The sequence below is a fragment of the Triturus cristatus genome, chromosome 11, assembly GCF_964204655.1.
Source record: "Triturus cristatus chromosome 11, aTriCri1.1, whole genome shotgun sequence".
In the NCBI taxonomy this organism is placed as follows: domain Eukaryota; kingdom Metazoa; phylum Chordata; class Amphibia; order Caudata; family Salamandridae; genus Triturus; species Triturus cristatus.
The window spans coordinates 1,174,101,124-1,174,126,685 of NC_140594.1; the positions used below are offsets into that span (position 1 = coordinate 1,174,101,124).

The 25,562-nt window shown below is 42.7% G+C and overlaps 1 protein-coding gene across 1 annotated transcript in view; it reads left to right on the forward strand.

Annotated features, from left to right (window-relative positions):
- The window catches only part of P3H2 (prolyl 3-hydroxylase 2), a 388,184-nt gene that overhangs the window by 260,098 nt on the left and 102,524 nt on the right, over positions 1 to 25,562 (forward strand). The window contains exons 9-10 of the mRNA XM_085635884.1: positions 16,726 to 16,853; positions 20,368 to 20,463. Coding sequence (XP_085492010.1) covers positions 16,726 to 16,853; positions 20,368 to 20,463 — 224 coding nt within the window. The remainder of the gene's footprint in view (positions 1 to 16,725; positions 16,854 to 20,367; positions 20,464 to 25,562) is intronic.

Consider the following 25,562-nt stretch of genomic DNA (forward strand, 5'->3'; position numbering starts at 1 on the left):
AAACCCACTCTGACAACAAAGGTCACTTGATACTTGTCAAGTTGGACATTGAGCTAAACGTGCTTGCTCTGGGATCTGCACATGCCCCCAGAGGTGGTATATTGAGTTCTTCAATAACTTTTCCAGAATCCTAACGGAGGTGGAAAGAACTGGGATCATTACTGGTGGATGCGGGAACATGGCAATAAATACTGTGTGGCACAGGTCACGCTAATCCGACTTTGGGTCCAACAACCGTGGCGTACCAAGAGATATATCCATGATCATCTATGCAGGAATTATAGTGCCTTAAAAAACCCCGCTGGAGTGCTGTCCAGTTGTCTCCTGTGTACAAGGCACATCCACGAGTGTGTCCAGATTGTGTTCATGGAGTTCCACAATCACAACAGGCCCCAATCATGCCTCTCTTTCATTCGACAGCGAGACTGGTGCATAACTCAAACAAGTCTGACCTTATCACATATATCCTTTAATATCTCACTAGCGCCCTCTTCAAGCAAGGATAGGCTTCGGACTTCGTGCCTTCGGTGATACACCATGAGATTCCTCCTTGATTGGCAGGATCTACGGAGAGTCGTAGACGGATCCACAGGACTGAGAGCCACCATCTCTCTGCCTCAAGATGTTCCCAAATTTAAATCTTCACTAGCGATGAAACAATCCTTTTCTGGAGCACCGGTTCCTGCCTGGAACTCTATACCCGTTAATTTCAGAAAGCTCACACCTCTTCTTGCTTTTATGAACCAGCTCAAAACACATCCGTTGAATCGCTTTCTCACCCAATGCAAACTGTCCTCAAATATTGACTACCAGCAACAGGTCAACCACTCCTGTGGCCAGATGTACGAAGATCGGTTCACAAAATCTGGGCACAATTTACGACCAATAGAGAATTTTACAAACCTACCAATGTACTAATAGGTTGTTTCATAATATTCCTAATCGAAATGGGTAGTAATCTCGCCTACCTCATGAACGTCAATGAAGTCGATCACAAATTGGGACTCACTCCGATTGCTGACAATCCAAGGGATTTGAGCAGACCACCATCTCTGTGATTGCTTTTCCATAAGGTATTCTTTTTTTTTTTTTTAAATGCATCCAATATTTGTGAAGGAAACAGAGCCGCGTTTAAGAGGAAAAAAGTAACCTTTTTACTAAAAGTATGTTTAGAATTTTGGTAGTGGGCCATTGGACCGCTGCCTACTCCTCAACATATTTTTAAAAACATTTTACCAAAGGAAAGGGTCCCAAACAAGCTTTTTGTGAGTCAGTTCCAACTCCAACTCTGGAGTCTTTAACTTTTCAATGTTTTGAAACCGGACTATGGTTGCAAAACATTGATACACTGCATTCCAAATCAGTTTTTGGAAGGGGCACCTACAACACACGCCTTCCAAATTGTAAGTTGGTAAGGGGTTGGAATCCTATTTTAAGTGTCAATACAAGTTTACCTACTCTTAAAACTGGATTCATACATTTGAAAAAGCATATTGCGGCCACAAACTCCGGATTAGAACATTTGCAACCATGAAAGAGAAGATTAATTCCTCTAGCCCATGGTTATCTACCCGTTATCTGCTCATATATTATGCATCGAAGCCCTCTTATTGCTTGACTCTGCTTAGTTTAATATTATATGTTTGTGGGCCCGTATACTTCTGTCGGTTGCACAATATAAATATTTAAATCAAATTAATAATCATAAATAGAGTTTTAGATGCTGCATAACATTACTGCATGGTCTATCCTTGTGGTAGGGATTGCCGACCACTTACTGTGGAAGACTGCATTCAACTTGAGGTCTCCAGGGCGACCTTGAGAAGATAAGACGATGAACACCAAACCCTACTGGACCTGGAAGACAGAACCTCAAAATGATTTTCCAACCATACTTGGAAAACAATCAATGGCCTGGAATTGAAATCAGACCTTTTGGGCAGCCAAAACAGCTTTCCTGAGAGGTGAACAGATGAGGGAATTCATTCTTCTAAAGAGAATGAATAAAAACAGGGAGGGTTGGAGAGATTGCTGAAAATACAAGGAAACATGCCAGAAAAGTTGCCAAGTGCCTGCTTCATGAATTAACGATTGTGAAATACAAGCAGAACGCTTTGTGCTCATCGTAAGCCTGAGCATGCCCTGGCTCGCAGAACGGTGAAGCTGAATGAACAAGGGGGACCAGTGCGTTAGATTCCCACTGTTTATATCCGCAGTGGGCAACCACTGATGCACCCTTTGAATATCACCAGGCAGTTTGTTGCCTTCTTTAAGCAAACCTAAATTTCTGAACTAGAGGACTTGAGTGAGAAGGAATGATCCATCCTGGCACCTGTGCACACGCAAACGTCAGTCCGTGGAGTGGAATATAGGTCCAGAGGAAATGAACAAGGTTATAATGACCCAGATCCCCCAATCTTTTATGAAAAATGTTTGACAAAATGCAAATCGTCTTAGTGCTGAGGTGAGAATTTACCAGGGCAATAATATCTTTGATTCCTAGACTGGGTGGAGACCCAGTGACATTAAAAAACTACCACCCAGTCGCTCTCGCAAACACCCACAAGGAGATTCTACTAAGAATGCTGGTGCTTGAGCCCCTTGCTGACGCCGTCCACCAAAACGAAGCGATTGAAGGTAACAATAAGCCAGAGAGTTGTACATCATGATATTTGAGGATGGTATTGTGCTGTGTTTAGATCCCTGAGCTCTCGCCAACCATTGCATTGTGGGTTAAAAACAACTGCCGATAGCGAATGCAACCACATGTGCGGCACTAGGAGACGTGAACTTTCCATGGGTGGCAGAAAGCCTCAAATACCTGGGGGTCGTCCAATAAAGGCTCAGAGAATATGATCACGAACAAGGTGAAACCTCTTGTCGCATCCTTTAGTTATTAGCAATTATAATGAATAAGCAATTCTTCCAGACTTCCATAGTGTGGACATTGGCAACCAATGTTAGTAGAATGCCTGCTGCAGTGGTTTGGGCTTCGATTGCATCCGGGAGCAGTTGGTGTAGACCTCGGGCCTATGTGCTTTGTCAGTGGCTCGCTCTTCATCTTGACGTTAATAAACGAGTTCCGAACATGTTCCTTTTGTCTTCTCTTCACTGGAGACCAGAACCCTCTTCAACGTAACAATTGTTGAAATGGCGTAATGGGCAAAACTGCAACTTTCATATTCGTAAAGGGCTGAAACAATCATAGTGATAGTGGCACGTACGTGGATTCTACATGTTTGGAATACTGGTGCCAACTAAAGTCATTCAAGTTGCTGGACAACACCAACACTTGCATTAAGAAGAACCTAATGGAGCGGTCTACACAAAAGCACATGGCAGCTATGCTCTACTCTGATTTACCATTGGGAGTAGTCAAACTGTCATGCATGGATGCAGGGCACAACAAATGCCACCACTGAGTGGTGAATAAATCATTATGGCACGCTGTCCTGGAGAACGTAGATACTACAGGGATCTGTAAGATCAGATACATAGTGAGGGAAAGGGATTCACGTAATCCGTTTCCAAGAAATTTAGGCAAATTGTACAGAGTTTGTACACCTGTGCCTGCACAATAAACGTAAGACCCTGCTAACAGAGAAGTCGTCTTTGGCAGTCCACCAGTGAGAGGTGGAGTAGTGTAGAGTGGTGGTATCTGGCTTCTTCAGTGTGTTGGTGTCAGATCTATGCCTCGCTGCAGCTTTACCCCAGACCCGCTAGAAGTATTTGAATCTTAATCTCTCGAATGACGAATGGAACTCGCTATTGGCAAACCTTGATAAATACTGCACACAAGCCCGACTGAAAGCGATCCATTTTGAATCCTACATAACTAACACAACCCTACCGGGCATGCTCATAGCTGGTCATCAAGATAACCTGACGGGCTGGAGATGCCTCCGATCTGACTGCAGGGTTCGCATGTGCTCCGGAGCTGCAGGAAACTGGGAAAGTAATGGATGGGACTAGTAGCTGTGCTCACTGTTCTACATGACTACTAAGATATCAAAAAACGAGAAGCCACTGGGGGAGGTGATCCACCCCATCTGTTGTTGTAGATAAAATATGAAGACTACACAGATGGAAACTGTCACAAATCCTAAAGACCAGGAAGGCTGGAGGAGCTGGTAAAATGTACCACTTGTGAGAGAACGGTCTACAAGCTGCAGGATCACACCCGTGTCTTTCGAAGGACACGAGGGCCCATTACTGGAGACACCAAGAGTCCATGGCAGCTTTGAGTGATCCAGACGATATCGTCTCTAAATTGGCACAGTGCAGACATTTGCGTTGGTTGTTGGTATGCCTGCTGATCCTCTGCTCTTTGTGCAGCTGCATGCTCTGGTTGTGGTTTCACCGTGACTGATGCCGCAGAGCATTTAAATACCAGGTAAAGAACTGTTCAAAAAATAACCATCATCAACAGTAAAAAGCTGCAGCTCTAGGACGCCCAACGCCCAGTGTCGGGCCAGTACGTAGGGTGCAAACCTGTGTGCCACAGTCTGCTTTTTGCTGTCTAGAACCATCACCCTTGCGATGTGTTGACTGGGTGGCACCTATAGGAGCTGTTGCAGTGCGCCAAAGGAACACGGTGGGCATGCTGAGGGTACACTGGTGCCCTAGAATGCATACGGCGGTGGCCGCCCCTTGAAACCCAAGAGTGGGAAGCAAGTGGCCCTGGGCCCATGTGCCGCACCCATATGGAGCCTTACAGGCTGGACAAAAACCGAAGGCATGAGTGATGACCAATCAGGTGCTGTGTCAACCGATGCCTCCACCACACAGAATCCTAGCTTTTAATCTGTCTCTGCCTTGGATACACCATCCATGCCATTACTGGGGTCACCCTTTTCCCTCTCACTGCCTCCTCACAAGGAGGGAGGCTGGACTGAGGAGTGAGTAGAAAGGACCATGGATCATTCTAAGACAATCGTAGTATTCAGCTACTTACAGTAGCCCCTTCTCACACGTGTCAGTATTCCCACACTGTTGTTGTATTGGTCAAGATACAGAGAGATATTAAGAGGTTGGTCACACGCTAACAAAGGGAATGAGCTAGAAACTTCATTAATAGAGAGATAGCGTAACCTGAAGGCCACAGGTTTGATTATAGATCAGCTCAGTCTCTCCTCCATCAGTAATATCTTGGTTTCGATTATGCTAACATGTCAAGGACTCCTCAAACGACGCCAAAGTTATTGGCAAATGAAAAAAGGCTACCAACTGGTGACCACCAGTAGATAATAAATATATATACACACACACACATATATATATATATATTTTTTTTTCTCGGTGAAAGGGCCCTTTAAGAGAGAGATTCAAACCCACTTTGAAGTTCTGTACATGTAACAGAAGAATTAAAAAAGTAATTTGTCTAAAACCATACGAAAGCAATTCAGGAGTCCAACAAAACAAACGCTACCGAAAAATGTGCAGCGTGAACGTTTAAAAAATAAACTCCTGTGAAATCGACTCCAATTTAAACAGACTCTGGGCCAACTGAAGGGGGTACATGTCCCCACCGTAGCAGTTAAAGTACAGAATTTGCTGTAAGCGCAAAATTTGAAGCAGAAATGTATCTGGAGAGGATTAGTCCGCCAATGGAAAACAAAGACAACTGCCCGAAGAAGAAAAGCAAATGACGCAGCTGTTATTTTACCACAATGTAAAGAAACCTAACGAGAAAAGAGAATCGAACTGAGAAGGGGATTTAAAAGGAAAACTGAGAAATGAAAAACAGAAAGGGACATCTTTTTTTTTAAATTGCTGGTTGGTAACAATGACTGCAGAAAAATGAAATTGAAAATTCTGGACTACGACTACCAGAATGCACCACCGCTGCTAAGGATTGTGTAAAGGATGCCACTACAGTGGGTTCACTATGTAACTCAGACACAGTCACTACTTTAGAGGGCGATGAGGTGGAAAGTCTGGAGAAAGAGTCCTGTAACCCAGGATTCTTCCAGGAGGTGTTTTGACAGAAAGCGCCTTGGCTTCCACTAAAGAGGTCGATGAGGAATCTGTTTCCACCTCCACAGAGGAAGCCAATGTTGATTGATTACGAATACATTTTTAATAAAATCAAGCAAGTCTACATTCACTTAAAGCCCCTCTTTTGCTCCCCACTTGTGCAAAAACATTTGAGTGACACAATATGCATTTCATGTAGAAAGTCGTAAAGAAGGGACTTTGGTCGGGTCAGAGCTACAATAAAGCCAAAGAAGGCATTTTATGACCCGCCTCAGAAGTCATCAGATTGCAAGAAATGGTCTGAAAATTATCTTGTTGCTAAAGTAAAGGGAGCACCTAAATGGTATTTACCACCAGGCTCCAATAACCCTAAACTTGGGGTTCAACCAGTGCATACGAGTGCACTTACCTGAAAGAGGTCTCGTTCATTGCTTTTCTAGGAGCTGAACCTCGGCCTGATCTGCAGCGGCCATTCACTGTGGAATATGATGTTGGTGTAGGAAACGGTATTTAATGTTTGGAATATTGTATATTCCCAATATGCAATGAAAAACGTGAAATTATATTTTCAAAGATTCTGGTATATGTGAAAAAGAGCATTCCATGACTTGGTGTTTTAAAACATCATGGCTACAGAATTGGAGCAGGTCTCCAGACCTCACCTGAGTGTGTCCATAAACCCATGCAGTTGACTTATATATAGAACCCGGCCTTGTGAGGCCTCTCAGGCTCACCTTGAGTCCCCAGGGTCCACCAGGGGTCGAATCTCTCTTCCTGGTGCCTACCCATGATGCATCATGCTCTTTCTGCTGACTGTGAATGCTTTGCTACAGCCCTACCATGGAATGTCTGTGTCTACAGTGTCTCAAGGCGCTTTGATATGGTGCATGACTGCACTACACGGAACACCTAAATAAACAAACACATCTTTACATCTACCACAAGGCCCTTTTTCAGGTCGCCATGTTTTCTATAACCCTGCCATCTAGTGGTTGAGTATAGCAGTGTTTACAAATGCTGAAAACAAGCATGAGGTCTGCCACTAGAGGGCGCGTCTGCAAGAGACACATTGTGGTATTGACCAGAGCACAACAGGGACATTTAACCTGAATCCATGATCAAACTTCTGTGTAGAATTTAATTGTTTACTTTGACATGTCTCCAAATTCTTGCGCTTTTCAGTAAGGCCCAGAAGGCTCTGTAGATGTCTGGTCTGATGGTCTCTACATGATATCTAGAACTATACTCTAGCCTTTAGCGACAACGAGCGAAAACCGTCTAGAACACACGTGTGAAGCGTTTCATCGTTAGAGAAACCAGGCTGCATTAGGGAAAGCTGCTAACATGGGAGCGCGTGTTATGGTTCGAAAGAAGTGATGACCGGGCCAATGATGAGTAGCACTGGTTAGTAAAAACAACAGTTGATGGACAGAATGCAGAACAATGTCATACATTCACCCCAGTACAGAGATCTGGGCCTAAATCCATCGTTTCTTTGCTCACCATGCCATTCCAGTTTGAACCCAGCCATATGCAAATCAGTCTTGACCCTGTGCCTCATGGGAACAGTCCAGGCCGAACTGACAAGTCAGGTCCTCCCTGGACTGGAAACGAGCATCCTGGGACCGGTTTCGGGGTTTCACCCCTCATCAGCCAGGATAGCTAGATTCCAGTGGCATGGAGAGCACGGGACCCACGTCTGGGCATTCCCATCCCAATTGGGTTGACAAATGCAAAAAGAACAATTGATGTGAGCTAAAGAATGATGATGGATTCAACCCAGATCTGTGACTGGGGGTGAGCACTGGTTAGTCTCATGTATGAAGTACGTCATACCGAATGCCACGTTAGCTAGACATTGCAGCCAGCAACTAAGTACACTGGGTCCTTCCTTACCCAATGAGAGAGCTGGGTAGTTAGAGTTGTGAAGTGGCTAAAATAGCCACATGGAGTAATGTGAAGAAACACTTGTTGGAAGGGGTGTAAGCTGTAAGGCCTAGAGATGAGAGATAGACAAAGGCTTAGTGGAAGTACTCAGCCTTCCTGTTTGTGCAAGGTCTTAAGAGGATGAGGTGAAGATATAGGAAGTGTGCGAGTGCGTGTACACATATGTTGTAGGGTATAACAATGGACATGCAGGAGCCATGACAGGTCTTTCGGAATTAGAATATCAGTGGGCGATGTTGATACGAGTATCGTAGCTTGTGAAGTGGTGGGTAATCGTTTCCTTAATTGGTGTAAAACATTTACAGGAAGTAGAGCTGCTAGGAAAAGACTTCCAAAGATGGTTATTCCACCCTGTAGTCAAGAAGAGAAGACAAGAAAAGCTCTCATGAGCCCACCAGGAAGAACCAATCAGAAGAAGTTGTAAAAGAGCGGTGAACCTCCAAGTGTAGCTGGTCATGAAGAGTCTGCCACGACAATCCATTGATAGAGCCACCAAAAGAGCCGTCAAGTTGAGTCCTTGGATCAAATCTCCAAGAAAAGATGCCAAGAAGAAGTGTCAAGAATGAACCCCAAAGTGGCAGACTAAGAAGCCAAGTAGATAGGGCGGGAGGCTCTCAGTTCCCGCCAAGCCTTCTTGTTTCAAAAGTTGAGAGGCTGAGAATTGTCCCTTCCTGCACAATCATCAGAAGCAGAAATGATTGAATCCTCTTTAGAGGGAGTTGAGATTTACTTTGTGGATGTATGCTTGGAAAACATGGACTACAGAAGTGCCCAGGAAGGTGTTGGGATTGTGCAGAAGGCACCCGGCAGCAGTTCCTCTAAAGTCTTCAAGGAGCTGCAGCAGACTTTAAGGCCTTTGCGGTGCACCCCACAGTCCACCCTTCTCTCAAGCACCGGCCCGTACCCAGAAGCTTTGGAAAGCTCCTGCAGCAGTTCTCTGTGCTGAAACGTGTTGGTGGTAAACCTGCAGAAGCCATTAAAGTCCTGGGCACTCGACTCTGGAGGCGGCTGGAAGACCGACCCATGACCTGAAATAAACCCTGCGCCGGAGGGGAGAGGTTTCCAAGTACGGAAGAAGCGGAACAGGTGTGAAAGTAATCGAGGGACCTGCTCTAGCTGGGACCACATGGAGGTGGGAGAGTGAAGCAACAGCTGCTGCCATCGAGAGTTCCAGCCCAGTCGGTTGATTTGTTCCCCTGAAGCTTCCATCTCTTCTGCTCAGCTTATGGCATTTATTTAGTTTGCTGCTGTTACTGTTTTACAGGTGAAGCAATGTGTTTCCCTGGTTGTGTTTATTAAAAAAATGGAATACTAAAGAAAGTAGGTTTTCTATTGAGTGCCTCTCCATGCTGTCAATCATGACTTCCAGCACAGTATCTGTGCAGATTGACAGGGTAGGAGTTTAATAAGGGGAGGAGCTGTCTTAGCTGCAGATGTGCACAGGTGCATGTAGTACAGAGCTAGTGCTTTCAACAGTTAAATAAACGAGGCGCTATATCAGTGGCAATATATTTTTTCATGGTACACAAAACAAACCTGAACATACACCGATGTTAAAACATAAATACTGTACAACCGTGAGCCCTAGGAATGTTGGGGTTCATTTGTGTAGTGAAAAATCATGGGTGATGGAAGGGTCAACTTGACGAGGCATTATCTCACGTGGTCTCCATTGGGTACAAGGGTCCATCAGGCGGGGACATTGTACATCAGGAGTAAGAAGTGGGGTGAATAAAGCGAAGTTTGGGTTCTTTTCTGAAGTTGGTAAGTTTGGCCCCAGTTGAGTTACTCACAGCACTGTCATAAGGATCTTTCCTACCTAACTACAAGGACATTCATCCATTGAGTTACTCATTTGTAGGGGACCGTCTGTTGCCATGTGTTGGAAGTGTGGATAGCAGCCTCTCTGTTTGTCTTTCCTTAGACAAAAGATTACAAAAAGTTCTGCGACACTCAAGGTTTCAATGACACAGGTAAACAATATAGTTGACCAAAATATTGTGTCTAAAATGTCATTCATGACAACATCGTGTTCCTATACTTATAATGGTATATACAAAACTTTTCCCCCAAAAGATTGTTTTTTGTGGACAGTAATATCTTCCAAAGACATACAAAAATTGCAATATATAACATTAATATAATGTTCAATGTAAAGTAAATACATTCCACTAATATTTAAAAAATATATATATTTAAATATATATTTGAATAGTGTAACATAATGTTGTAATATGTGCCCCATGGTTTCTTACTTTCCTGGCTCCCCCTCCCTGATCAAGAGAGAGGAACAGAACCCACTGTCTACACTAAACTGATTACACTATGCCCAATCATGGGTCAGATTTATAGAAAAGAGCCAAGGGCCAAGACAGACTCGGGAAGATAAAAGGGACAAAAAGGATATAACAAAACAAAATGTATTTCAATGACAATAGTCAAGATAATAATCTTTGCACAGAGGATAAGCAATATAACATACAATCCAATTTACACATAAACGGAAGTCCCACACATAGAACAAACATACACACACTCATTCAGACATCATACTCATGTATATGACGAAACAAACATATGTACAAAAGTTATACACATTAATTTCCAATGTGTTGTCCCACACGCCCTCTATCACCGTTGCCCTGATGAAGGTGTAGCCTTGTATGGGCAAACACCGAAACGTGCGTTGGCTCTTATTTTCTCGTGCCCATCAGAAGATTCCATCTGCCCTTATGAATTGGGAGCGCACAAGCCTGTTTGAATTGTTATTTTGCTAAATTCATATACTGCTGATGTTATTTTTAAATCTAATTGGAAATTAATGTGTATAACTTTTGTATATATGTTTGTTTTGTCCTATACATGAGTATGATGTCTGAATGAGTGTGTGTATGTTTGTTCTATGTGTGGGACTTCCGTTTATGTGTAAATTGGATTGTATGTTATATTGCTTATCCTTTGTGCAAAGATTATCATCTTGACTATTGTCATTGAAATAAATTTTGTTTTGTTATATCCTTTTTGTCCCTTTTATCTTCCCGAGTCTGTCTTGGCCCTTGGCTCTTTTCTATAAATCTGACCCATGATTGGGCATAGTGAAATCAGTTTAGTGTAGAGTAGACAGTGGGTTCTGTTCCTCTCTCTTGATTCTTGTTGATCCCTATTCCCCCTGTCTACCCATCCTGCCTTTAGGGACCCCCCTTCTATTGAATAGTCCCCCTCCCTGATCCTCACATTGGACCCTTCCCTTCTTCCAACTGTCATAGAGAACATTCTAGGCAGAGTGCTGACCCAGCTGACTGGAATTGTGATGGTGTGTGATGAGAGTTAATAGAATATATATTGGAACATTGGAATGTTGGGAGCTCCTATGAAGACAATGGGGTGCTCCCTGCTGCTACGGGCCGGGAAAGGCCCGCAGAGCAACATTCCAATGTTTTACAAAGGTCTCTCGGAGCTCGAGGGGATTTCGAGAAGCCCTTGTTTTATTTGTTAGAACATTCTGCCCTCTAGTGCCCCTTCGTGGCAGCTATACCGGCTATTAAAGTCCCATCCCTTGTTAAAGTCACTCGCCTTCGGCTCGGGCCTTTAACGCGGCAGCGGGCCTTTAATCACCGGTATAGACCGCTACAGCGGGCTATAAGGCCATATTATTATCTGTAGTCTATATATCAACGTAGCAGTGAAATGGCTAGCCCAGTGCAGACACGATGCGCCTAATTCTGCAGGTGCCCCTCCCCCACTACGAATGTTTGCGGATCATACTTTACTAATATGAAGGACCCCCAGGGGTTTACAATCAGAACTGAATGCCTTTGTAGCCTTTTGTGCTACTAGGGGAGTAGAGCGTAATCCATCTAAATCAAAGTTCATTTCAATAAATCCCCTGCGGTTCTTTAGAGGGAAGATGACAATACATGGGGTTCTCCTAGAACAGGAGCACACTTTGATTTTCTAGGTCTTAGACTAACAGGGAGCCTGACATGGGGGGTCCAAAATTAGAAACATATAATATTACTTTACATCAGAAGGCATCTGCAATTGGTAGGAAATACAAGACCACCTCAGGAGGTTCAGTGTCACTTGCCATTGCTGTATTTAGAGCTACGGGGTTGTCAGCAACTAGTTACAGTGCCGTGATTTGGGGCTATGTAGACGCAGCAATTCTTATTAAGACTGAGAACACATTTATTAGGGGCCTTCTTAACCTACCCATGAGTACATCTCTTATACCCATAAGATTTGATTTGCCATTAAATCCTATCTGTATGGTCATGTAGCTTAAGCCCCTGTTATATTGGGTGCAGCTATGGTCAACTCGGGAGCTGGCACCATATCAGGAATCGCTCAAGGAGCTGATGGTCGATGATAAAGAAGTACAGTCCCCTTGGTAGAAGTTAATCAAGAAACTCACAGATAGTATTGGGATGGGGGAACAATGGAGTGCTCCAGGAGACAAAGTCAAATCCGTTGTACACAAAGTGAAAATAATATATTGGGTGGAAGTAATGCACCAGATCTGGAAATGTTACTCAGAAGGGAGTTTAACAGGACAGCTTATTAACCATAAATGCGTACCTGGGTTTGAGCCATATATGGATAGAATATTTCCCTTTCAAACCGAATGTTTATATGTCTAATTCAGAAGTGGACTTCTCCCATTAAGAACCAACACTTCAAAGTGGGATAAAACGGCCTCCCTTCCAATCCACTGCCCACATTGTCCTCAGATTGAAGAGACGGAGGCACATTATTTATTTTTTGCCCCCGCTACGCATCTGCCCGAAAGAAATGGATTGCTGGTGTATGCAAACTCGTGGGTGTGAGGCATTACAGGGAGGCATAAGGATTTCAAAAAGTGATTCAAAGGAACAAATAATATTTGCAGTGGCCTGATTTGTATATTGGGCATGGAACATAAGAGGGAAGGCTCTACACCCTGAAGCCATGATTACTGAATAAATCTGTCCAGATGATTATATACTATAAACTTGGTTTGCCATCAGTATGTCTCATTAGAGGGTATACAGATTTATGTTTAGGTCACCAAGCAATTCTATCCAATAGGATTGAGAGATGTGATAATCCTACATTTTATCCATTATGAAATGTATGAATTGGGTTTATTATTTCAATTTGTTGTAAGGGCTGCACAGTGGAATTATGAGATGATATTTAAGATAAAGTCTGGATTACTGAAATTAACTCATGTTCAAATATTATTATGTAATATTCTGAAGAATTTTATCCGATGATCTTATTTATTTATTGTATTAATGTCTTTGTATTGATGATTATAACACATATATGGCTTTATAGCCAAAATGAAGATATTACTAATATATATATATATAATCAAAATACACAAATAAAAACCAAAATAACAAATATAAATCATTCAGTAACAAAATAACAAAATATATTCGTTAATTTAGCCAATATATAAATTGTCAAAAGTGTAAACCATAGAATACACATCTACTAAAAATACTATATACATTAAAAAGTAAAAATGAAAACAAATAATATAAAATATAAAACAATAAAATATAAAATAACTATTTAGCCAATATTAGGAGAAGTGTTGGACTCTGGAAATATTAGATATACTATTCCCACTCCAGTTTATCCAATAGAGTGAAAAGTGTTGGAATTCAGAGGGGGTACAATTACTATCCCCACTCCAGTCTAAACAAAAGTAGGGGAAAGGGTTGAACTTCGATGGAGTTAGATTTACTGTTCCCACTCCAGTCTTAGCAAAAGTAGGGAAAGCGTTGGACTTTGGAGGGTTTAGATTTATCATTCCTACTCCAGTGTAAACACCTGTAGGAAAATGTTGGACTTCAGAGGGGTTAGATTTACTATTTCTACTCCACTCTAAGGAAAACTAGGGAAAGTGTTGTATTGTGGAGGGTTTCGATTTACTATGCCCACTCCAATCTAAGCAACATTAGGGAAAGTGTTGGACTTGGGAGGGTTTAGATTTACTATGCCTATTCCAGTGTAAGCAGGACTAGTAAAAGTGTAAGGCTTCAGAGATGATAAATGTACTTTTCCCGCTCCAGTCTGTGAAACAGGGGGGAAAGCGTTAGACTTTGAAGAAGTTGAGTTACTATTCTCACTCCTGTCTAAACAACAGCAGGGAAAGTGTTTGATTCAAAAAGGATTACACGCATGAATACAAATCCTTTTAACTTAGTAAACGTTTTTGTACAGTTAATACAAAAATTATTAAATACAGTTTAGAGAAATAAATGTATATATTTATGTTTAAAAATGTTAACGCCTAAGTTAAAAAAGATAGAGAGAAAAATAAAATTTCATATAGTAATATCAATTTCATTCACTACAAATCAACACAGTAACAAAACCATTACTTATTTAATTAATTTTGGATAATACATAACAAATGTTATGTAAGAATATTGTCTCAAACAAAATTTCCCAAACTTTTCCCATTAACTAATATATTTTTTTAAATATAAAAACATAATACATAATTACTTACCAATTAATAAATTACATATAAATATCAATTAATATAAAAAATATGACATTTGTTTCTTCACAAATTACTCACCTAAAAAACACAGCATTAAAAATACATGTTAGACGAACATTTAAAACTAAAATGCATAATAAAATAAATAAAACATTACAACAGTGACACAACAATTTATATATTACGTAATATACATAATTATTAATTAAATAACATTGAAATTAAAAATTGCATTTAATTGAAATACATTTAATTTAATTCAACTGACCACCATATTCCTGTACAAACCCAGCGACCCGCTAGTAAAGTATACATTAAATAAATTAGAACTAAACTATTTACTTAACTAAAAATCAAATAAATAATTAATTTATAATTAAAAACTAATTTATAAGAATGTTTACTTTTTTTTATAACTTAAAGAACTTTCCACCCTATACCCCTACAAACCCAACAAGCCACTACTAAAATATAACATACTATTACAAATAATAAAACAAAAGAAATTGAATGTTGAATTCAAAATATAACAGTTAAAAATGTTACATAATTAAGAATCAATAAGACAATACAAATAAACAATAAATTAAACATATTTCTCCGTTAAATAACTTCCCACCTAGTCCCCCTACAAACCCAACAACCTGTTACATCACTATAAATCATTAATACCCAAAAAATCAGTTAAAGCTATAAACTACTTTTTTTTAATCAATCATAATTATACCAACATTAATAACACTTAAAATTAACTCAAACACATATGTGGTAATTCACACACACACACATAGGCTGGTGCAAATTATCTTCTTTTTTCAGATAAGTACAGCCACCTCGACCCAGCTCACAGCTATAAAAGCTGCCAGCCACCAGAATGATCCCACTTCTACAATCCACATTAAATCATCAGTAAGAAACATTCTGACAAAAAACTTTTACTAAACAATATTTTTTACAACTATATTACTGAAAAAGATATTTAAAAAAAAGTAATTGTTCCAAATGATATTACTCACCAGTGAGATCTTCCTAACAACAATATTTTATGCCACAATATTTTTAATTCACTATATTTGTTTCTGATATTTAGGTGTTCCTATATTTTGAACTTGATATTTTGTCCGAACACCGCACTCGGCAGTGCAGTAATAACAGTACTAACCACGACACTGCGTCACAGTTTCTGGCCGACGTCTCAGTTTCCTCAAAGTGATGTCAGACACTGTAGATTTTTATGTCAAAGGCTGTTTAAGTCGCTCTTCAATTTTTTCACTTTGTTTCCACCAAATCCCAAGGTTTTTGCTGATCTTGCCTGTTCTCATCATTATGTTACATACATTGCTCTTAAGTGTGCTTAAGCCAAATTTGCTAGTTTTTTGCTGACTTTGCTTGTGTGGTTCGAAAGTCTACGTACAAAACTCTTTACGTTTGTTTCAATCCAAAATTCCTAGTTTGTCACTGACATTTCCTGTGTGTTTCATAAAGTGTCATAAGCCACTCTTCAGACACAGTTCCTAATTGTTCACTGAACCTGCCAAAGTCACTGGTAAGGGCACAACTCTTTTAACATAATGACATGTAAACATTTGGTCTTCCACTTTCTTGACTTAAGGCAGCAGATGCTCAAAAATAAGGAATATTGCACCACTTGATCTAAAATAAGCACGCAAGGATATTCCGTCTTTACACCTCGCTCATCAGAACAAGAGCCAATGGTCTGGGCCAAGTACAGCCCGGTCCGGGCCAAGCAACAAGCACGCTAAACTACTTCCTTCCGAAACTGTGGCTGCAACCGTACAGAACGCCTAGAAAACGCCTTTGCCTTTTCAGGAATGCAGGGTACTGAAAAAGCAATATTCAATCCCCAGCAGGTCTCTCATGGGCAATTTAGAATTACTCAATTTTCTTGCTTTGGATATAGTTACAGTCTTGGCAAGATGACGAGTGTTTCCATCACTTCATGCAGCCGGCTCTGCAGAAACATCTGGTTAGCGTTAGAAATTTATGGACAATGATTCTAATTCTTTATCCAAATGTGTAAAATGTGCTGGAAAAGGCCTGTTATTGAAAGAAAGTCTATTTATAAAGGCACTGTGTTTTCTTCCCATCCTGTGAGGTAAGGGCTGCCCCTTCACACATCCCCGCTGGAGGATTCAGTTGCCTACTTCTCCGCGTGCTGATGAGTGGCACAGTAGTAGCTCAGGGAGATGGAAAATGCAGCTGTTGACACAAGCTCCTTATTTTTGCTATGGTTTCTCTCAAATGTATAATTAACCATATAGATTTTGTGTATTTCACAGGGGGGCCCTTGCTGTACGATGAGGTGAAATTTGTCTACAACTCCGAGCAACTCAACGGGACCCAACGTGTGCAGCTGGACAACGTAATCTCTGAGGAAGAGTGTCGAAAGATCCAGAGGCTCGCCACTGTAAGTAGAAAAGAAGGGGGCACGCCGATGCCCCATCCATACATCACAGGGTCATTTACACTCACTTGAAATCATTTTTCAATATGTATTGTCCATGTAGACATGCGTAATAGTGACACATACATGAAGTTGCCTCTGTTTACTTGTTTTGTTCTCCGCATGCAAAATATTTTTTCTGGTGTAGAATCACCCACCCATACATGGACCCTCACCAATTTCGGGGGAGTTTACTTCCCTTTCCCACAGTACTGGAAATGATTTACTCCCACACTGACCAAAATAAATCTCCTACCATTTCGAGAGTGGAAGTGGACCGTGTGGAGGTTTGGGAAAGCCCACACAGAGGTACCGTTGTGGGTGTTCTTGTATGATCCCAGGTACTCGCAGTCTGGAGCGCATACCGCCCTTGGGTGAAGATTGACTCACTACAGCTCTTTACAATGGGCGATTAGACATTCAACAATAATGCCGCTTAGATCTATAGAGGTTCCGAGTTTTGTGGAGATGCAACAACCGAATGACCGCATCAATGCATACGAGTTTGTGCTGCAGTAAGCTTCTATAAATTCCCAATCTCAGGATAATCCCACCACAAAGTGTTTGATCCAGCCAACTAATTAATTAAAAAAAGCTAAAAGAACTTTGTAGAGTAGACATATGAGGTATTGGTGCATGTGACATCAAGAGGAACCTCACAGTGCCGCTTGGGTCAGCCTCATCTTCATATTTCGTTGTCCATCACCATGTTTGGTGCTTCATTTGTATATCCTGAGAAACCTTTCGACAATGACATACTAACACTGCAAAACTTGAGAGGGAAAACAGCAGTGAAACGGTTGTAGGAGAAGGGAGACTTTTTTCCATGTGATAGAAAAGCGGTTTAATTAACAACATTTTGATAATCCACTTTCTTTTAAAGCATTTGGAGGCATCTAATTAGGGAATATCTGTCAAGTTGCCACAAGCTCACGAAGGACGACAGCTGCTAGGTGCACAACCAATGTCTGTCTCCAGAGAATGATGGTAAGAGGCCCTCCAGGGTGGCTTACAATACCTCTGAACAGCCCCTCCCTCTCAGGCTCAAAAGATTGAAGGTCCGCTTTACATAGGTAAAGTTAGACCAAAAGCCTAACTTTACTACTTTTTGGTATTCACAAAGGTAAGTTACTATAGTAACTTTACTAACAGTAAAGTTACTAGTGATAAAGTTACTCCAAGTGAAAATACTAGTAGTAAAGTTTCTGTAGTAACTTATCTTTGTATATACCAAAAACTAGTAAAGTTAGACTTTTCGTCTAACTTTACCTTTGTGAATCGGGCCCTTAGACTTTAGGTCTAAATTTAGACTTCAGGTGTAAAGTTAGACTTCAGGCCTAAACTTAGACTTCAGGTCTAAACGAAGGCTTCAGGTCTAAAGTTAGACTTTAGGTCTAAAGTTAGACTTTAGGTCTAAAGTTAGACTTCAGGTCTAAAGTTAGACTTCAGGTCTAAAGTTAGACTTCAGGTCTAAAGTTAGACTTCAGGTCTAAAGTTAGACTTCAGGTCTAAAATTAGACTTCAGGTCTAAGTTTGCCTTTTTGAATCGGGCCCTGAATGGTTTCCCATGAAAACCTCATGAGAAGGAAAAGCACTGGCAGTGGTTTCCAATATTGGCCGCACTCTGCTTCCCGGGGCCTGACTTTTCCTTTCCACTGAGAACCACAACCAGGGACTTCTGGTACACCTGGCTTTTCTCTAGCAGCCCCCTCACCTCCAGCTGCCATGACTTTGAAGACCTTGTCTTCATAGTCATGAAGGTTTTCCCATGCAGTGATGGAAGATGCACTCTGCGGGATCGAAAGAAGAGGAACCCTCTTGCACAGAAAGCCTTTCTGACCCCTCCGTCGGCCCATATCCGGGGATCGCCTTTGTGGCCACAAACAGACCAGACTTAGAGTTAAAGATTGCTCAGAGACAGTGAAAGCTGTGGGGCATTAGCTGCAAAAATCCTCCATCCAGGATGGTCTACACTGAGGCAACCACAGAGAGGATTCTGTTGGGGATCTCAAGGAGGAAGAGGAGGGGACCAGGCAGAGCAAAAGCGGAAATGACAGCCTTCAACTGAAATGTACCACTAAAAGAGAACTGCAGAGCCTCACACGGCAATCGGTTCATACATTTCTAAAGCAACATTAAGCGGATTCTGATCCACATGAGAACTCACTGGGGCAATATTAAGACAGCCTTAGTAGACACACCTCAATGATGAACCCACCTACTTAAGTGAGATTTTGTTTGCTAATTTCTCTATGCACGGCACACATCTTCAAAAGATGGTTGAAGGAAAGGAGATGTTATCTGCGTTTAACACAATTTTTAGTAGTTCGATGTCTCTTCTACATTTCCGTGATGTCCACCTGAGCCTCTTAATAAGGTGGGAAGATATTGTAAGGACTGAGCTGATCTCATGGGTTGGGTCATCGAATAATCAGAAGTGAAAATAGAATCTAGGGGTATTGTGTGTTTCTGGCATCAGGGCAATCTGCAAAGGGTTATTAAAGGAAAAAGTCCCCAAGACCAGCCACTAGTTGGCAAGGTTATGCCCAACCATTGGATCTGTAACGGGCAACATTCTGCAAAGCAAGGGTTAGTACAGCAGGCCGTGGTCCCTTCCTTCCCACATCATCCCATGTTGTCACAGTTCCTTAATATGAAGTGATCTGTTTACATCTTTTGGACCTGTGTTAGACCACCTTATTGCAGAGGACAATGATCTCCCTTAGTCCTAGGGGTATACCACCAGGGCTGTCATCCACCAGGAGTAGTTGTGGTAGATTCATTCAATAAAACACCGTCAAATCGTGTAATAAACGCGGTGCTTTATTCATCTCAACCACAACCCTCGGCAGCATCAGGATCCATGGTCCACACTAGAACACTAGTACACACATCCCCTTAACAGTCTACGTCTGACGTTGAGGACATTAATGACATCACAACACTAGCGTTACGCATCATAGTCACCTTCAACTGTTCAGCCCGCCACATCCGGTCCTCTGCTAGCCATTGCTTCCTGTATCATCGGTTTGTTGTCCTTTTGGACCATAAACAAGCAGAGCCAGTGAGTGCCACCAGGGTGGCTGTTGGCGAAGCTCCATGATGTTACCACGCAGTCCAGAAAATGAAACAGTAATGCAAGAGGTACCAACTGATGTTGGCGTTTCAATAACTCCAGCAGTAGTTGCCCTTGGGAATAATGCCATCTGTGACTTGTAAGATGCCAGTCCATGCCCACCACCTCGAAAGCTGAGCTATCTTATAGTCAACTCATATGTACAAATGGGGTCTTTCAACTGTAATAGTGTAAAGGCAGAGGATTCAGCATTTGTAAACCACTCTCATCTCTAAAACCTTTATCAGTGCTCTAAGGTTGCGTGTCTCATGCCAAGCCAGAAGACACCAGTACTGTGAAGCTTTGGTGCACATAGTGAAACTGAGGTGAACTAACGAATGAACTCTCTTCTCTTGCTTTCAGACAATCACTCAGGCCGGTGATGGTTACCGGGGCAAGTCCTCGCCCCACACACCCAATGAGAAGTTTGAAGGCGCCGCTGTGCTGAAGGCTCTCAAGGTACCAGTGTACACCTTGGCTACCTGTGGAGTCACGTGTTTACATTTCACTGTGTGTTTAGCTCCATAGACTTTGAAAAGACATATAAACTGAATGTTTGAGCTCAGGCAACGCATTTTGTGGGAGTTCTCGTTCACCATAATTAGTAAGGGTTCTGGAATGTAGTTGTATGTACTTTTATTTTCATGGTTTTTTTCTGTATGTTTATGTTATGTTAGCTGGTGTTTTATTAAGCGCTCAGCTACTCTAACAGAGTGTCCCGGCGCCATCAGACCCATAACAACAGAGCCCCGGCGAAATAGTGGAGACTTATTTGTAGGTAACGAAGGGCTGTCAACAGCTCAGGTTTGGACTGGTGTGTTCTGGACAGGGGAGCACAAAACCAGATGGACCTACAATGTGTCTAAAGATTGTCAATGCTGCTGGGGATTCTTAATGAAACATGTAACTTAAGCATGAATGGGAATAGTACTGAAAACCTTCGGTTATGCACTAACTAACCAGTGGGTGTGGGTTAGCTCACACCCACTACCTTTTAAAAGTCTGGATTCATCCTCGTCCATAGGCACAGCCACAAAAGGATTTGTTGTATTATTGGTATGAACAAGCCCTGAGACGAAAGTGACACTAAATTCCAATTCACCGTAGTTAACATTTTGAAATAATTGGGTAGAATCAACAGTCTGGGAAGTAAACAAACCTAACATAGATATCAAGAACAGACAGGAACCAATATTAACGTATTTGATATGCAGGAGTAAAAAGAAAATATACCAACATTAAAGAAATCAAGAACAGAAAGGAATCAACATTACTAACATCAGCAGCATGCAGGAGTAAAAAGAAAAGACAACATCATGCAACTAAAGTCCACTGTACTTTATAAAAACTAAATACAGTGAGGCAAAGTAACATACCTTCCATACATAAATACACTGGTTCCAGTTTCTAGAGCTACAGAGGACCCTCAGTTAACGAAACACAGAATTCAGTTGTGAAGTCAGCCAGCCAGATAAACCGCTTGTGTCTGCTGTGGGGGGGACATGATTACTGACACTATTAAGAAAGATCAGCGTTGGACACATGGAAATTTGTTTAAATAGTCCTGCAGCCCATACCAAACCTTTACATTTAATGTAGATCAGGAAGTACAGGCTCAAAGCTTTAAGGTCCAATCTCTGCGGTCCGATCTTTGAGTTCTGAACAGTAATCATCGCAATGAGATGTAAGGGTGTAACGCAATCCTCACCAGGGGGGTCGTGGAGAAGAGGTACATCAGGTCAGAGCCCCGCAGTCTTGGGGCTAGATGAGTTGTCCCAAACTTTGGTCTATCAGGTTAAAGCTGTTTATCACCCGGCTCCAGTACAACGTTCTTTGTCTTCCGCCGTGGCCGACAGTGCGTTTCGGTCCTTCTAGTAGTGAGTATAGTGGCTACCCTAGTTTGCGACTCGTTTGTTTCTACTGCGGGAATGCTAAGTGGCTTTTGGTAAGGATCACCCACATCTAACTCTTCCAAGTGGCTGAATCAATTAGTGACACCGGCTAATTGTAATATATCTGTACTGACTACAGCCTTGTCTTTGGAAGTGGAGCGCTGTGAGTTTGGTTCAAGGCACTACTTTACCCTACACCACATTCAATAGAAAATGTCTTGCATAATGTCTCTTATGCCAGGAAGTCATCAAATTCAGAAAAGTCAGACCTCAATGTATTATTGTTAACTATTAGAATTTCAGGTATGTGACGTCAACAGTTATTGAGTTGTTGAAACATTCAAATGTTGCAGCTCCAGATGTCTATAATCCGTGTCTTGTCGCAAGACAGTGTATACTCTGCAAGGAAGAAGAATTGGTAATTGCTGCTGATCACGTGACCCCAGACAGGCCTGCATAGACACTGAAGAACTTTCACCCCCCTGTGAGTTCACACATTCCCACTGCTACATCATCACTGTGCACTCATTGTGTACAAAGATCAAAGATCTCTGATCATAGATTTGATAAGAGCTGCATAGTTCTGTGAGTGATCCAGATGGGACACCGTCCTTTCGGGGCAAGTATTGGGTTTTGATCAGGAGAAAGCTAAATATTGTACTGTTTGGGATGGAGAAAAGGGAAACCGTTATAACTCAAAACTTATCAGTAAGAAAAGCCCTTAGTTTCTATCAGCCTGTTCCTTTTAGACAAGAATATATTGTGTACATCATACATGCATTGCCACTCCACAGGTACAGGTAATTTAACTCTTCCTTTTAAAATACATTACAGTCCACAATGCTCTCATTATCTCTCCAGAGTTACAGTTCATTTCCACCAGCCTGTTCTTTAAAGGTGCATTTCATACCTCATGAACTCATGATCACCCCACAGTAGCAGTTCATTTTCATCCGTCTCTTTTATTGAGAGTGCACTCCAGTGCATGATACACGTATGATCACTCCAGTCTCTTTTATTGAGAGTGCACTCCAGTGCATGATACACGTATGATCACTCCAGTCTCTTTTATTGAGAGTGCAGTCCAGTGCATGATACACGTATGATCACTCCAGTCTCTTTTATTGAGAGTGCACTCCACTACATGATACACGTATGATCACTCCAGTCTCTTTTATTGAGAGTGCAGTCCAGTGCATGATACACGTATGATCACTCCAGTCTCTTTTATTGAGAGTGCACTCCAGTACATGATACACGTATGATCACTCCAGTCTCTTTTATTGAGAGTGCACTCCAGTACATGATACACGTATGATCACTCCAGTCTCTTTTATTGAGAGTGCAGTCCAGTACATGATACACGTATGATCACTCCAGTCTCTTTTATTGAGAGTGCACTCCAGTGCATGATACACGTATGATCACTCCAGTCTCTTTTATTGAGAGTGCACTCCAGTACATGATACACGTATGATCACTCCAGTCTCTTTTATTGAGAGTGCACTCCAGTACACCATACACGTATGATCACTCCACAGTTAGTTCATTTTTCTCAGTCTGTTCCTTTGACAGGGCTTTTCAGTACATCATACGTGCATGATCACTCCACAGTTACAGATTATTTCTATTACTCTGTTCCCTTTAGAGCACATTTCACACCTCTTACACGTATGATTACCCCACGGTGACAGTTCCTTTCTATCGGTCTGTTCCTTTGAGAGAATATTACAGCGCATTTCAGTCTCACACTCGCATTGTCACTCCACACTTACAATTCATTTATCAATCCGTTCCCTTTAGAATACATTTCAGACCAGGCATTCATTATGACTCCACGGTTACATTGTAATTCTCACAGACTGGTCATTTGATTGTATATTTCATTTCATCATACACACTTTGGGGTCGATTATGTTGGAGGGCGGATCGGCGGTGGCGATCTGACCGCCAATTCCCCCCGCCCGCCTACCATTTCCCCCCACCACATTACGATGGCGGGGGGGACCCCGGCGGACGGAAAGACCGTCCGCCGGTCAACTCGTCGACCGGGTAGGAAACGTGTTTAATATGGTGGCGGTGTATGCAAGACACCGCCATCCATATTAAGATGATTGCGGAGAACAGCCTTTCCGTTGCCGCCATGGAAAGGCATGAGGATCCTGCATTTGGGGGCCTGTTGCGGGCCCTCAGGTTGTTGGGGGGATGGGGGTGCACACGGGGTGGTACCCACCAGCATTTCCATGAGCAAGGTGGCAGGCACCACGCAGTGCCTGCCACGTTGTGCATGCAAAAGCAAGACGTGCATTTCTGACATTGCAGTGGGTGCTGGTGACAGCACCACCCGCCGCAATGTTAGGAATGCGGGATGCGCCCACCAGTGTGGTGGGGGCATCCTAATGCGTACGACGGGACCGCCGCACCTATGGCGGGCGATCCCTTTAGCCGTTGCGGTGGCAGGCAGACTTTGTCCTCCGCCATCGCAATAGACCCCTTTGTCTCTCCACAATGACATTTTGGTCTTAAGTTTTATGCCACTCTGGTGGAAGTCTCAAAGTTGGAAGTGTAACAGGTGGGCATATCCAATGCAGTGGTCACCTAAGCCCCTCCCCTTCCTCGGTGTGAAGGAGGGTCTTTCAACGCCTTCATTTAACACAGTCACGGAAACATCAACAAGGTTCAATGTGTATTTAGTTAATGTGGGAGGGCAGCAGGGGGGGAATGAAGCTAAGAGACACCAGGAGATGGTCTTTGCTGATGCCAAAGGCTTTTACCCCACGTTTCACCTCACAGAAGAATGTGCCTCGACGCACGACTTAGTCAAGCACAGCACTAGCCCAGATATTATAGCGCTCCAGCGAGTAGGATTTGAGGCTGTCTCTCGGCCAGTAATGCTGCCAAGACAGGAAATGACCTCTCTTCTAGCAGAACAAGAAAGATATTGCTTGTGTAAAGTCAGGAGCTGGGCAGGATTTCCAAATTCTGAAGCAGTGCCAAGTCACTTAGGTGCACCACAGTCCATGCGGCTGGCATCCACTGTCCCTAGGTCTAGGGTTGCAGCTCTTCTGAAACCTTTCAAACTTTCAAATAGTCCAGCCAAGGTCACTGGGTGGGGTAAGGGCAATGCAACAGCAACTCAGGGCACTGCAGCAGCACTGCAGCAACTCAGGGCACTGCAGCAGCAACTCAGGGCAGTGCAGCAGCATCTCAGGGCAGTGCAACAAGGGCAGTGCAGCAGCAGCTCAGGGCAGTGCAACAGCAACTCAGGGCAGAGCAGCAGCACTGCAGCAACTCAGGGCAGTGCAACCGCAACTCAGGGCAGTGCAGCAACAACTCAGGGCAGTGCAGCAGCAACTCAGGGCAGTGCAGCAGCAACTCAGGGCAGTGCAGCAGCATCTCAGGGCAGTGCAACAAGGGCAGTGCAGCAGCAGCTCAGGGCAGTGCAACAGCAACTCAGGGCAGAGCAGCAGCACTGCAGCAACTCAGGGCAGTTCAACCGCAACTCAGGGCAGTGCAGCAACAACTCAGGGCAGTGCAGCAGCAACTCAGGGCAGTGCGACAGCAACCCGGGGCAGTGCAGCAACAACTCAGGGCAGTGCAGCAGCAACTCAGGGCAGTGCAGCAGCAACTCAGGGCGGTGCAGCAGCAACTCAGGGCAGTGCAACA